Source organism: Carex rostrata, chromosome 1, assembly GCF_964058835.1.
Source record: "Carex rostrata chromosome 1, lpCarRost1.2, whole genome shotgun sequence".
In the NCBI taxonomy this organism is placed as follows: Eukaryota; Viridiplantae; Streptophyta; class Magnoliopsida; order Poales; family Cyperaceae; genus Carex; species Carex rostrata.
The window spans coordinates 14,960,936-14,975,306 of NC_135918.1; the positions used below are offsets into that span (position 1 = coordinate 14,960,936).

General features: G+C 34.6%; 1 protein-coding gene and 1 pseudogene across 1 annotated transcript; both read right to left on the bottom strand.

Moving 5' to 3' along the window:
• Window positions 1–8,627: 8,627 nt before the first annotated feature.
• Window positions 8,628–10,873, bottom strand: LOC144560392 (L-type lectin-domain containing receptor kinase IX.1 pseudogene; annotated as a pseudogene).
• Window positions 10,874–11,671: 798 nt separating this feature from the next.
• Window positions 11,672–13,822, bottom strand: LOC144543571 (uncharacterized). Its single transcript, XM_078292260.1, has 3 exons — window positions 12,789–13,822; window positions 12,379–12,541; window positions 11,672–12,156 (listed from the first exon to the last, which is right to left on the bottom strand). The coding sequence occupies exons 1-3, from the start codon at window positions 12,916–12,918 to the stop codon at window positions 12,129–12,131; spliced, it is 321 nt and encodes a 106-aa protein (XP_078148386.1). The 5' UTR covers window positions 12,919–13,822; the 3' UTR covers window positions 11,672–12,128.
• Between the last annotated feature and the right edge of the window lie 549 nt (window positions 13,823–14,371).

Sequence of the window (14,371 nt, forward strand, 5' to 3'; positions counted from 1 at the left end):
TGCTCCGGGATGAAAGCATCCAAGCCAAACTGCCGGGATACCCGATCGGGGTAATGGTACTCCACGATCCAGAAACAGACGACCGGTCCCCGATAATACCATAGATGTGTCTGCTCTAATGTCAGCGGGCTCAGCCATCTGCGCTGATACCATGCACGATACGGAAACCAATCGATATTCCCATCTCGGAGCATCTGGAGCTGACCCCGGACATAAGAAATCCCCCTGCCCCTCTCTTCATGATCGTGATGACTGCCCCATATGGCGGCGTATGCGGGGCATCTGGCTGGCTCAGGGCCTCCCCAATCGGGATGCGGCAATGGTATGACTGGCCGGTTTATGGGTAGATGTGACCACGACCAATGCTGAAGCAGAAGCAGTGGTCCAAAGAGCTGTTTATTCTTGACCTGAAAATTTAACTTACAATTAAATCTGGGTGCTTCTTATCCATCCTTCAATAACAACGTATATTAATACAGACTTACCAGACAAGCATGACAGAGGCCTCTGTATAAGTGGGCGAGGACAGCTCCACCCCAGTTCCATCTTGATTCTTTCTCCAGGTCCCTCAGCAGGGAGAGGTACATCATCGGAACCGCGTCACCGCTGGAATCCTCGAACATGACAGCACCGCACAAATCTAGCACATATGCTCTAGTATACTCTGCGGCATGGTGGCAAGCTGATACAAGCCGAGGTTCAAGATGTATCGCTGCATTTCTTTGTGGGGGACGTACGGAATCTCAGACCTGCGGTGCCTCACCGTAAGCATGACATCGTCCTGTATTTATTATCAATTTGTCAGACTCAAATCGTGCATTTTTTTTAATAACTCAACAGAATGTCATTTTTTAAAGTATAAAATTCACGTACCTCAAGAGATGCCAATGAGACGCGGTGCTTAACATGATGGGTCCATAGAAGAGGACTAAATGTGTCAGGATCATGCACACCATCTGGAAAATCGGCCTGAGACGACTGATCCGCTCCAGTCGGATCCTCAAAACCCCTGCCAGTCGTATCATCATACGACGACGGGCCCTCTCCAGTCGGATCCACCGAGGACGTGCCAGCTCCACTCGGATCCACAGGATCTGCACCCTCTGCAGGCTCAGCTCGTACTCCCCACCGTCTAACTCTAGGCATACTACATTTGCCAAAAAATATTAATCAAAACATACAATTTATATAAATTTTTTTTAATAAGAAGCATATACAATTCTGGGTTTACTTTTTTAATAAGAATTGCATGTATATAATCCAAAAATAATTGTATGTAAATAAATTGCATTTATATGATGTTCAAAAATATACAATTAATTTTGTTGCATGCATATGCATTTTCATGTATATACAATTAATTTACACTTTGCATGTAAGTAAATTGCATGCATACGCATTTTTTTGTTACAAAAATTAATTTTGTTGAAAATAAATAAACTTTACAAAAAAAAATGCATATACAATTCTGGGTTTATTTTTTGGGTGTATATGCAATTTGTTTACAAAATTAATTTTGCATGTACATGCATTTTTTTTTGGTAAACAAATGCATGCAATTTACTTACAATAAAAAAAATGAGATATAGATGCAATTTACTTACAATAAAAAAATATATATATCATTTTTAAACAAATATTGATATACTTCAAAATAATTAGTTTTACTTCAAATCTTTTATATTCATATATACATGTTTTTTATAAACTATCACAAAAATAATTTTCAAAAAATAAATATGCATATTTTTAAATCATAAACCCTAAATTGAAGTGTAAACCCTAAATTTGTAAGTAATTCACAATTGACAACCATAAACCCTAAATTTAACTATAAACCCTAAATTTAAAAAAAAAATCACAATTCACAACTACAAACCCTAAATTCAACCATATGTCATTCAAGCAATTTTACCATAAATCATAATCCTAAATTCGAGCAATTGCACCAATTCAAGCAATTCAAGCATCCAATTCAAGCAATCAAGCAATTCAACCATCTAATTCAAGCAATCAAGCAATTCAACCATCTAATTCAAGCAATCAAGCAATTCAATCATCTAATTCAAGCATCCAATCGAACCAATTCGACCAATTCAATCAATTCAACTAATTACTAACATTTCACCTAAACATCGAATCAAACAAAACCGAATCACATTACATCATTTAATCACATTTAACCGAAACCCTAAACCCTAATCAAATCGAAAAAAAGAAAACTCACTTGTTCGATCGAGAGAGAAGCGAATCGAGGCGCGAGGCAGAGAGGGGTCGGCTCGGAACGGCTTCTTTCTTCTTCTTTCTTCTCTTTTTTTCTCTTTTTTTCCTCTTTTTTTCGGCAGAAACAATGGGGGAGAGAGAGGAGGGGCGGCTCAGATGGTGGGGTTATAGTTGGGCAGTGGGGCGCCAGATGGGGGGGCGCCTCACTTGGCTTATGGGGCGCCAGATGGGGGGGCGCCTCACTGGTGTTGTGGGCCGCCATTTGGGCCGGCGCCTCAGAGGCTTTTTTGGGCCGCCCGAAGCCCAGGCGGTCAGGGCATTTTTAAAAAAAATTGGGAGCAGGGGCATTTTTAAAATTTTGATTTGTTTTAGGGATATTAATAAAAATCGCTGGATACAGAGCAGATACTTGGTAAAATCATATTTATATTTTTTTTTTCATTTTTCAGATACGGATACGGATCCAGATCAGATCAGATATTTATTAAAATAATACTAATAAATATTAAAAAATATTGAAGTTCATAAAATTTATCTAATTATAATGGTGACTAACATAATTTTTTCATAGTATATATTAAAATATATAATATTTATATCTATTATTCGGATTAATTCAAACCATATCAGTATCCTTATCCACATGGATATTCGGATATTATCCATACCGTTTTCACCCCTACTAAATCCCTAATTGCATAAAAGCACAAAAAAAAAAAGACTTATTGTCTCAGTACCAACACCACCTCCACTTGCACCATCACGGGCCATTGTCAAAGATGCCGCCTTTATCACCAGTTGTTTTTGTTTTAAAAACAAATGAGATAAAACAAGAAGCCAAATCAACATCAATTTCTTCATAAAATTGGAATAAAAAGGCTAAAAAAAAAAAATGAAGTAAAATGTAACATCAACTTATTTGTAAGTTATTGACAATTGAAGTCAATTTGTTAATAAATCTCATATATAAAATCAATTCATTACTGGACCAAGTATTTCTCTTATATCTCATTAAACAAAGTATTTCTCTTTCTTAGAGATACAGTAGCTAGGTGATATACAGTATAGCATTTACCTTTGGACTGTTAAAGGCAGTTAGAGAAGTTGTTACACATCACCTAGTACTGTATCTCTAACACTGTTACATATAAATAATGACTGATTATATATTTGTGCACAGATTGAAGTGCTGTACTGGCTTGTGCCGCTTAAAATAGATGGTCCCTTCCTAATTCATACTGTACCTATTTCACTTTCCAAGAGTCTATGTATTTTGGTACATACCGTCGATCGTCTCACAAGTCCTCAAGAGACTTCTCCATGTCTCTCTTCAGGTCCTCTGTTTGATCGGCAAATGGTACACTTTCACCGGGACTTCCGTACCAACGGCTTGTTATATATGAACAACACTTGTTGCAACCCCTCCATCCATCCGCAATGGCAACCCGAGTACTTCGGTACGGCAATAATAGTCAATGTCAAGGCCTGGCCCTACCTGACAGTACAAAATTCATCAATGTGGCAACTGATTCCAGTGAAAGAGATGCCAAGAGAAAAACGCAAGGTGGCATGACAAGAGAGGGGTTGGCAAAATGTTGTAAAAAGAACTGTGCAGTGTAAGATGGGCTGTTTATTCTTTTAGATTTGATAAAACATGGTTGTGTCAAGCTTTGAGAAAATAAAATCGAACTTGCTGTTAAATCGTTTTATGGAGCCTCCAGCATTTATTTATTTTTTTGTTAAAAACTTACTGTCGTTTAAAGATGTTTAAACAGCGGTTAAATTGGTTATCCGGCCGTTAAGTGGCACCATAACTTAAATGCATATTGATAGATAGTTTCATTTGAGATCTTGATGCAGGACATAGCTTACGATCATCGGGTCAGGGGTTGCGGTTCAAATAAAAGATTAACTCTGTAATAAAAAAAAAAAAAAATTGAATATACAGAGTTATTAGAATTTATAATAGTAAATATGCTGACGCGGTGCGTATTGAACAAATGTCTGATTTAGATTAGGACATAAAGGATGGCCACATCAGATCCAAGCGAATGAAGGAGATGTATGTACAACTTGAAATCTAAGCCACATAATTAAATGACATGGGCAGTCTTATAAATAATTAAACAATTTTTTCTTTTAAAACCTTCGCAGAAGATGCGAAGTCGTGAGGGGAAATCAAACTCTCGACTTTTGGATACAACAACTCTAAGATTTTTTTTCTAACCAATTGTGCTACCTCCCCTTTCTCAATAATTAAACAATTTTGGATAGACTTTTGACTGCACGGGAGACTATATGAACTTTATTAGAGCGTTAAAGCCGTATTAAAACTTTTTGTTGATCAACTAAAATTAACAAGAGGAGGGTTCAAATGCCTCCATTTTTTAAAACTTTAATAACTCAAGATTGAAAACTTAAAAGTCAAAATAAAACCGTTAGATGTGATCTATATTATTTTCTCTCTATGCTCATAAAAATTATCACATTTCAATTTTGTTTTTATGTGAATCAACAAGTCCAAAAATCAACGTCTAGAAATCATCCAAATTAGTGCATTTTTTACAAGCTCTTGATGACAATCAAAATAAAATTGAAATGTCATAATTTTTTATATGTGCATAGATAAAATGATGTAGATCATATCCAACAGTTTTATTTTGATTTTTAAGTTTTAAATTTTGATATATTAAAGTTTTAAAAAATGGAGGCATGATGGTGGCACAAAAAATGAAGGCATTTGAACCCTCCTCAATTAACAATTAATAGTATTTCTAATTTCAAGAAGATCTTTTTCTATTACTTTAAATATGTATCAAGACCTCTGATGAGGCAGAGTTGTTTGAATGAAAAGTTTATTTGTGTGTTATTTTGTGGCTTTATCCCTCTTATATTCTTCTCTCTATTACTATTAAACTAGTACGTGAGCTTAACGTGCAAAATCATAACGGGACCACTTTGCGTCATATGTAATTATATAAAATTTAAAGAAAAAAAAGAAGTAATTTTATAGTTAAATATATATATATATATATATATATATATATATATATATATGAAATTGTGTCTAAAAAAATATTCTTCAAACACAATAATACTTTAGGGATGAACTCATTTTAGCAAAAAGAAGAAGTAATTTTATAGTTAAATATATATATATATATATATATATATATATAGAGTTAGGCTGGGGTGCTATGGATAGCATAGTGGCCTCTATGCTACGGCTCAATATTCGAGTTTTCAAAATCCAAACAGTCGATCCGAACCGTTCATCTTATTCTCCATATTAATATCTGCTTGGAGACTAAATTTTATAATTTTCTGAATTTTTTTACTATTTATTAAGCCACTTTGAAAATCGCTAATCCAACGGTTTTACTGTTTTGTGCAGCCACCGTTGGATCAACAATTTTGTAAAATACTTAATAAATAGTAAAAAAAATCAGAAAAATGTTAAATTTGGTCTCTAAGCAGATATTAATACGGAGAATAAGATGAACGGTTCGGATCGACCGTTTGAATTTTGAAAACTCGAATATTGAGCCGTAGCATAGAGGCCACTATGCTATCCATAGCACCCCAGCCTAACTCTATATATATATATATGAAATTGTGTCTAAAAAAATATTCTTCAAACACAATAATACTTCAGGGATGAACTCATTTTCGCACCTCCCTCCCTTCTTTACACATTGTTCTGTTGAAAATTGCTCCGAGCCATGTACGATGCGTGTACCGTGTACTGAATAAAATGGTTTGATTTTCCTTTTCATTTGTATTTCTTGACACAACAGGTTTATTCAGAGGCCTCTCTTTCCAGTGGAAGTCAGAATGAAGCATTTCTCTTTGGGTTAAATTATATATTGTGAGGGATACAAATTTATGATAAATCTTTTTAAAAAAAAAAACAAATTTATGATAAATGTTATTAAATTACTTTTGTACCAATACTCATCAGAAACGTATCATCTATTCAATACTAAAATCAGTATAGTATAAAGGAAATAAAATATACGATGAAAGAAACATCTATATACCTCCAAATTAAATCACATTCTAGATCCAAAACGAGTGAAGCAAAATTTGCTTATGAATAATTGAATGTTTTTGTGAACTCTATTGAAAACTCTATCCTCTATTTTGTTATATATGAACGACTTATTGCCCTTCAATCTCTATCTTCCAGCTCAGCTTTAATATATGGGACATGAGATTTTTCAACACAATGTTAGCATCACTGTTGAAAACTAGCTTCTCTCTAGTTTTGTTATATATGAAGGTTAGAGTCAATAACTAGGTGCTGCCATTAGATTTCAGCTGGTCAAGGTCCCACATATCACTCTCCAACCTCTATCTTCTCCTCACCACCAAAAATTGGACCAGAGGTTCTGGTCTTCCATCACAGCTTCAGCTTGGTGGGGCCGAGTGGACCTGTCCTGCAATTATGGAGGTATAATTAAATTTGTAATGAAAGAAATTTACAGTTGGGATCAGAAATAATTTTATTAATTAATTAGTGATTTTCAACGGTCTAAAGTTCTATCATTGATTATTAAATAATCGAGAGTTCTACATTTATTTATTTTTTCAATTGAAACTCAGAAATTGATTGAATCGAATTTCAGATTGTATCTTTATCTATTCTTCTTAATTTTTTTATTTTGTTTTAAGACCAATCTTTCACAACAGATTTATTTCCCTTCTTCACAAAACTTGTTTAGGACATTTTTGACAACACACACACATACATACATACATACATACATCCATACATACATATATATATACATACATATATATAAATATAGGTTGGCAACTCTACTTACATAAACATATAAGGGCATATATTTATAATTCATTTTTGTATTTTCGAAGTCCAAATAGTTGATTTGAAGCGCTCAATATGTTATCCATATTAGAATGTGCTTGGAGACTATGCATGGTGTCTATATCTGTGATGCTAAAATTCAAACAATTGATCTGAACCATTCAACATGATCTTTATGTAAAATTACTTACAAAATAACTTATACATTATTAAAACATTTTTACTAATTTTCTGGATAGATAAAAAATTACTACTTTTAAATAGTTTAGAATCCTTTATATCAAGTAAATTTTCTTTCTATCTAAGAAATAGTAATATAATGTAAAAATTTAATTTATTAGTATATTTAGATTATGTTGCACATTCTGTCAAATCTCCTTCCAACTAACCAGTATAAGAAAACTCGCAATGCCAGGCCTGAAGCAAACACCAAAAGCTTTTCTCAGCCAATCAGATCAATCAATTCTAAGCTCAGCCTGATTCAGATCATAACCAGAGACAGTGGCGGAGCCAGCTTTATCCAGGGGTAGGCAGCCGCCTACCCCTGGATTTTGAAATACGGTATCAAATTCGTATATAGTTGGTTTGGATTTAGGTTTTGTCCACCTCTAGATTTGAGTTTTGTCTACTCCCGACTGAATCAAAACTCTCGATTAATGAAATTGGTCGAGTCGTTACAATTTTGATAGTCTTTCATCAATCTATTTTGAAATATTCCTACAAGAAGAAGGTTAATAAGAATGGTATGATGGTGGGACCACAATAAATTTGTTATTTTTTGTGAAAGAAATAGACTAAAATGTTTTATAAAGTAATATACTGAAATTTAATGTAATGCATTAAAATATTTTTATTGTGTTTAACTATTCAAAATGAGCTGAATTTTAATAGAAGAGTCTTGTGAACTATGCTTCAAAGTAAACTTTAAAAAAAAAAATCGAGTTTTCGATCTAATTCGGTGGATTTCTACCGATTTTCTCAATTTTAATTCATAGTTAATTACCGATTCCGCTTCCAATGAAAATTATTTAATAATATTTTATAATTTAATTATTTAAATAAAATAATAATAATTATTAATATAATAATAATTTATTTTGCCCACCCCTAATGAAAATCTTGGCTACGCCACTGACCAGAGAGGAACCCATTTGCTGGTTTTTAGATAGATGAAGATACCAAATAGGGAAGCTGAGTTAATATTCAAATTGTGCCTCTTTCGCAGATAGGCCAATTGATAGGAAGCCAAAAGGAAATTGAACCAGCTCAATGGTGAGATTGCAGCCTGGTGTTGTACGTGTTATGGATGGAAATTGTAGCAATCACATGCCAACATTTGTGTGAAATTTCATGCAGGGAGGTTATTACAAATGTGTGATATTCTCCTCCATTTCATCAAAATTCAAGGTTATGAAAAATTAACATAAACAGAAATAGACAAATAGGTAAGCTCAACCTGAGATATGCATAACACTTGAACTTTGTAACGAATGAGAATCACTATAGCAAAAGATTATAGGCAATTTATACAGCCAGCTGGAAATAAAATAATAATGGCACACATAACACAGGAAAAAAAAAAAAATCCCAAATAGGTATCATTGTAATACTGTGCATTTAAAAGCACGAAAAAGGAAAAAGGAAAAAAAAAAAAAAAAAAAAAAAGAGGAAACTTTTTTTTTTTTGTGCAAATTTATTGTTTAGAACGTTCTCTGTTCTTGTTTGAGCAGCCAGGAAGAGTCCGAAGATGGAGCAGGAGCTGACTTGGGGGAATCTTTTGCTACGCCACTTGAAGTAGCCTCAGAGGAGGTGGTATAAAATTGCAAATTAGGATCCAATGGAATAGTATACACCGGCATAGGCATTTTTGGAGGAAGAATTGGTAAATTAGCTTGAAAGTGCAAAACACTCAGGGCCTGCCTAATAGATGGGCGTGAGGATTTTTCCGGGTGTGCACACCATAAACCAACAATCATCAGACATTCGACTTCTTCTTTTATGAAATCACCATTTAAACTTGAATCGACGGCCTCCATAAGTGCATTCTGCCCGTACAAATCCCAAACCCATTCAACTAAACTCACTTTCCTTCGATCCTGTTGAGGCATTATGGGCCTCCTTCCACATGCAATTTCCAACAAGACAACTCCAAAACTGAAAACATCGGAATGTGTGCTTGGATTTGCCATGCCAAGGACACATTCTGGTGCTATATAACCCTTGGTGCCAGCAGCAACCGTTTCTACTTCTTGGTTGTGATCAATAAGTCTAGCAAGGCCGAAATCACCGAGCTTAGCATTGAATGAGGAATCTAACATTATGTTGCTTGGCTTTATATCTCTATGCACAACACATTGTTCCCACTCTTCATGGAGGTATAGAAGAGCATAGCCTAGCCCTAGTGCTATATTGTGCCTAATTGGCCAACTAAGAAGAATTTCTTTGTTATACAGGTGTTTATCTAGGCTTCCCTTATTCATCAATTCATAAACCAACAAAAATTCTCCATGATCATGGCACCAACCAATTAGTTGAACAAGATTTCGGTGCCTTAGTTGGCTTATAATCTTGACCTCCGATATATACTCTTTCTTCCCTTGCTTTGAATCTTTTGACACCCTCTTAACAGCAACATGAATGTTTTCATCCTGTAAAATACCTCTGTAGACTGATCCAAACCCACCTTCTCCAAGTTTCTCGTTCTCCCCGAATCCATTTGTTGCATCAACCAGTTCACTGTACGGGAACCTCTTTGGTCCCCTCCCCTTTTCAAACTCTTCATCAATTGATTCATCACCAATCACCTCAATATCTCCGATTTTCTTGATTGAGCTCCTTTTTCTGAGATGATATATGAATATCCCTACTACAATAAACATAATAAATGTGCCCACTGCTATTCCAACTATGACCCACTTATTTATCGGTTTTTTTTTTTTTGTAACCATTTCTAAGGTTGAGTTAAAAGACCACCAGAAAATCTGATGTGCTTCAATTTGTTCTCCAGTGCTTGCTGAGAAGCCTACAAATGCACTTGCTGGCTGTTTCAATAAATTAACAGATGCATTGATGCTGAAATTGATTGTCGGGTTGGCCTCATGCCAAAGGGAAAGAATCAAACGTTGTTGCCAACTGTTATACTCAATATGTGCGGTCATCCTTGTATTAACAAAAAGGTTGTTTGGAATGATCTGGGAAGAAGTTGAGATAATAGTGTTTACATCAATAGCAATGTGGCAGTCAGTTGGATCTGTTGAATTTGGGTCATGATACCTCGAATTAGAGAAGGTATCAAACTCGACTGCAACTAACTGATTAGCCGATGCATTCATGGAAGTATTGGTATCGAAAAGGCCAAGGGTCCCTCCAAAACTATCTTCAGGAATTTCATATGGATAGGACAATAGGAAGAAAGTAAAGCCATCCCGAGAGCCAGTAATAGTTTGTATAAGAAAAGAGAACTGGGTTGTAAAGTTTGTTACCTCTCCGGTTTCTTTATCCCACAAGGGTACCATTTGATTGTAGATTGCTCTTCCTTTGCTGTCCCTTGCGTTCTCAGTCAAGTCAATTTTTTGCTGAACGTAGGATGCAGCACCTTGGAAGTTGATATGCTCATGCACAAGATTGGTGATGGGTTCTGAGAAATTGAAGTTGAAAGAAATCGAAGCACCATGAGGTACAATAAGAAGTAAATAAATTGAAGATAAGTACAAGAGATGGATTGGTCTTGAGCACAAGTCAGGTAGCACCATTTTGCCAAGGTAGAAAGCTTTTTTTTTTTTTTTTTTTTTTTTGAGGGGACAAGGTAGAAAGCTAGGTGAGTGTGGATTGGGGGGAGAATAATTGGTGTCTGAGTGAAAGAGGTTGGGTATTGAGCCGCCATTGACCCCTAGTCAACGACTGTGCATACCCTTCAAAAAAATTTTTTCTTTTTTTGAAGGCTTAAAAAAAAGAAAAAAAAAAGAAAGAAAAAGATTTGAAGGGCATACCCTTCAAATCTTCTATGAAGTAATACGTACAAGCATTATTAAAACTAGTCAAGTGTCCATGCATTGCAACAGAGATTGAAATACTGTATACAATATAGATATTAGAGTACACTGGAATAATTCAAAATTTAATAAATTTACTTGTTTCATAGTATAACTATAAATATATTTTTTTTCAAAGGGTGTAATATGAGCTTCAATGTTTTCTGGAAGCGCACATCTTTTTCCACTTTAGTATCAAAGAGACAAATAATCTCTCGAACTCCAACATATTTCTTCTGCACAACAATAAGAGTGAACTTGGACTTTCATCTCATCCAGAAATTTGTAAGCCCGAGTAATATTTCAAAGTTTGAATGAGGATTATATTAAAAATAAAGAATGTGATCTGGTACATTAGGACGAACACCATGCCATACTGCTTAAAAGTTGTGAAAACAAGTAAACAAATTGAGTTAAATTGAGTTGTAATTTTACAATTAAAATCTGAAGATGGAAAAAAGAAGAATAACTTATTTAGTTCTACAAATTTCTCAGTTCCTATCAAATTTAAAATGAAAAAGGCAAGAATCGTACCATACTGGTACAATAATTAATCAAAGAAGAAGAATATACTCTGCAAAAGAATCAATAGACGGCCGATAATTAATTAGCTGAAACGAATTTATGCATCATCTTATTTATTTATTTTTAATTTTCTCTTTGTTGTTTTTACAAAAACTGCATCTGGAGATAACACCAACATTTCTCACACTTAAAACAAAAGGACAACATTTTTATGGATCATTTAGCAACTAAGATATGGTTATCCTTGCATAAGAAATGTTAGGTTTTATATGCAACTATTTGTTTACTGTTATGCCCCTTATCCCTTCCTCCAGCTCAAGTTGCTCTCAAGTTTCTCTCCTGTCGGGGTCATCTTATTTGAGACTGCCTAGAGGAAATATCTCGCAAGTTGTCTTGCCTTTCGTGCTTCTTGGACACTTCATTAGGGTTTTCAGATTGTCCCGTTCTCCACCATCTGATTACGCATAAGTGTGCATGAGGAGCAGCCTGGGATGTAGCAACAGATGCCGCTAGGTCACCTATAGAGACCCACCTCTCTCTGACAACCTACATAAAATAAAAACACCTTTCAAATTAAATCTTCAACAGAAAAATGAATAAAAGTTTTAATTACTCAACTAACCATGCACAAACTGTGTCAAACTATAAAATTATGTAAGATTATAATACCTAGATTTGTATTTCTACATACCAGCACCTCATTTATATTTCTTGAAAATTACCTATTTAAACTTACATATTAAAATTACAAAATTTATCATGAATTACCTCTTCACCCTTAGAATCTCTTCTTTCTTCTTCGCTTGAAGTGGATTATTCTCTCTTTTGCTTGCTGCCTTGAGCATCCATTCCAAACCCATCTCTTTTCTCACTACATCATTGCTAATCTTCTCCGACAAATCCTTCCCTTCTTTTGTCCCTTCTTCTTCATCTTGGCCAATCAACGAATTAGACACATTGGTAATGGATTGAGACCGTCTGATTCTAATCTATCACTCGAGATCGTCTCGGGATTTGGATTTGTTGCTCAATGTGTGTGCTACACTTCGGATGGATTTTCACGGATTCAAATCGGACGGTCCCTATCTAAAACCCACCTTTTGGGTTACTTCACTGGATCTGAATTCTCCACAGGGTACTATCTAAAAAAAAAAAATTACAAGTTCCAAAAATCATACCAGAATTATCAGAAGAATGTTTCATTTTCCTCCTCTTATCCCTCTTATCTCTTCCCCTTCTTCTCTTGGATATCTTCTCTTCTGCGTCACTACTGCAAGATTCCTCATATGAGCTGTACCTCTTCTTCATGATTTCATGCAAGTGAAAGTGGCATATTTATCCTTGTTAGTTGTTCAACAAATACAATAATTGCAACAATATCATTTGATAAGATTTAAAAATGTAAATTGGTAACACTGGTGGGTAAGTACATCCTTCAATTTACATGATTTCTGATTTATTCACGTTGCCTTAGCCAATGCATCTGCTTCACAGTTAGCAAGACGAGTAATATATAGACACATTTGAAACCAGGGTTTAATGCCAGCAACCACCATATATTCATAACTTCCAAAATGCCCTTCAATCCTCACTGATTGGTACTACTGTGGGGTTAAAGAATTGAAAATGATAAGATAATGTAAGTAACAAAATTAAACATGATTAAATGATCTAATATTATGACAAAACTGCCAGCATAAATTCTTTCATAATAGAGGGATGGTTACATATCTTAGACTAATAAAACAAAATAACAAAATACCAATGACAGATGTTGTCATTTAAACCTCCAAAAAAGTAAATTGAAACAGAACACTGATAGAAAACAGTAGCACTTCATATTACCTAAAACATCTTATACTAAGAACAAAAATCACCATCCCTTAAACCTGTCATCCAACCCCACTAATTGTTTCTCTTTCTTCTCTTGTCAGGGTAGTATATGTACCCACTAAAACACACAACCCACCTTAGACTCAAATCTTATTACAAAGCAAGTAAAATCACATTCATCACATGAAAAGCAAGTTCAGACAATGACTGGTACTGTACCAAATTTTACATTCAAATATCACACCTAAAAGCAAATTCATAATCTTCCTTTTTAAAAATTTTACAAAAAGAAAAAATTGTTGAAAATCAGATATGAATGAGTTGTCATCTGTTATGGTACTGTTCCTGGTATGACATGCAAGTTTGCCTCATATTTTTAGAAATTTAAGGCTCAAATATTGTTGATAGCAGAAAATTTTACAAATTAGACCTTGAAAACATTCACAATTGCACACATCATTTTCCATACAAATTGGTCAAATATATTGTTTGCTCGGTTCTTACCCTTCTTGCCTAATTTCGTCGCTGTGTCCCGAAACAATGTACTTACCAATATTTTGAAGGTTGTCTGGCATATTGTCCTGGCAAGTGGCAACCAAAAGTAAATCGACTAATTTAATTGAATTATGTTAGATCGAACAGTAGTGTTATTCTGTTTCCAGTGCTTAAGTCTGTCTTGTTTAATTTTTTAAATTTAAATTGAGCACATTTATTTTGGTAGAGATTATGAAGCAATTGCAGATCGGGGCCCATTTGCCAGCGGCGGTGCCAATCTCTACCAGAAAGCTCCGCATCTGTCCGTAAGAGTAGTTTTTTATTTTCTTCACATATAAGCTAAAATAGTAGTTTTTATTTATTTATTTTCCATAAGAGTTTGAAACTGGCTCCCATAATTGTACGTACTGAACTTCTTTTAATTTTTTTTAGA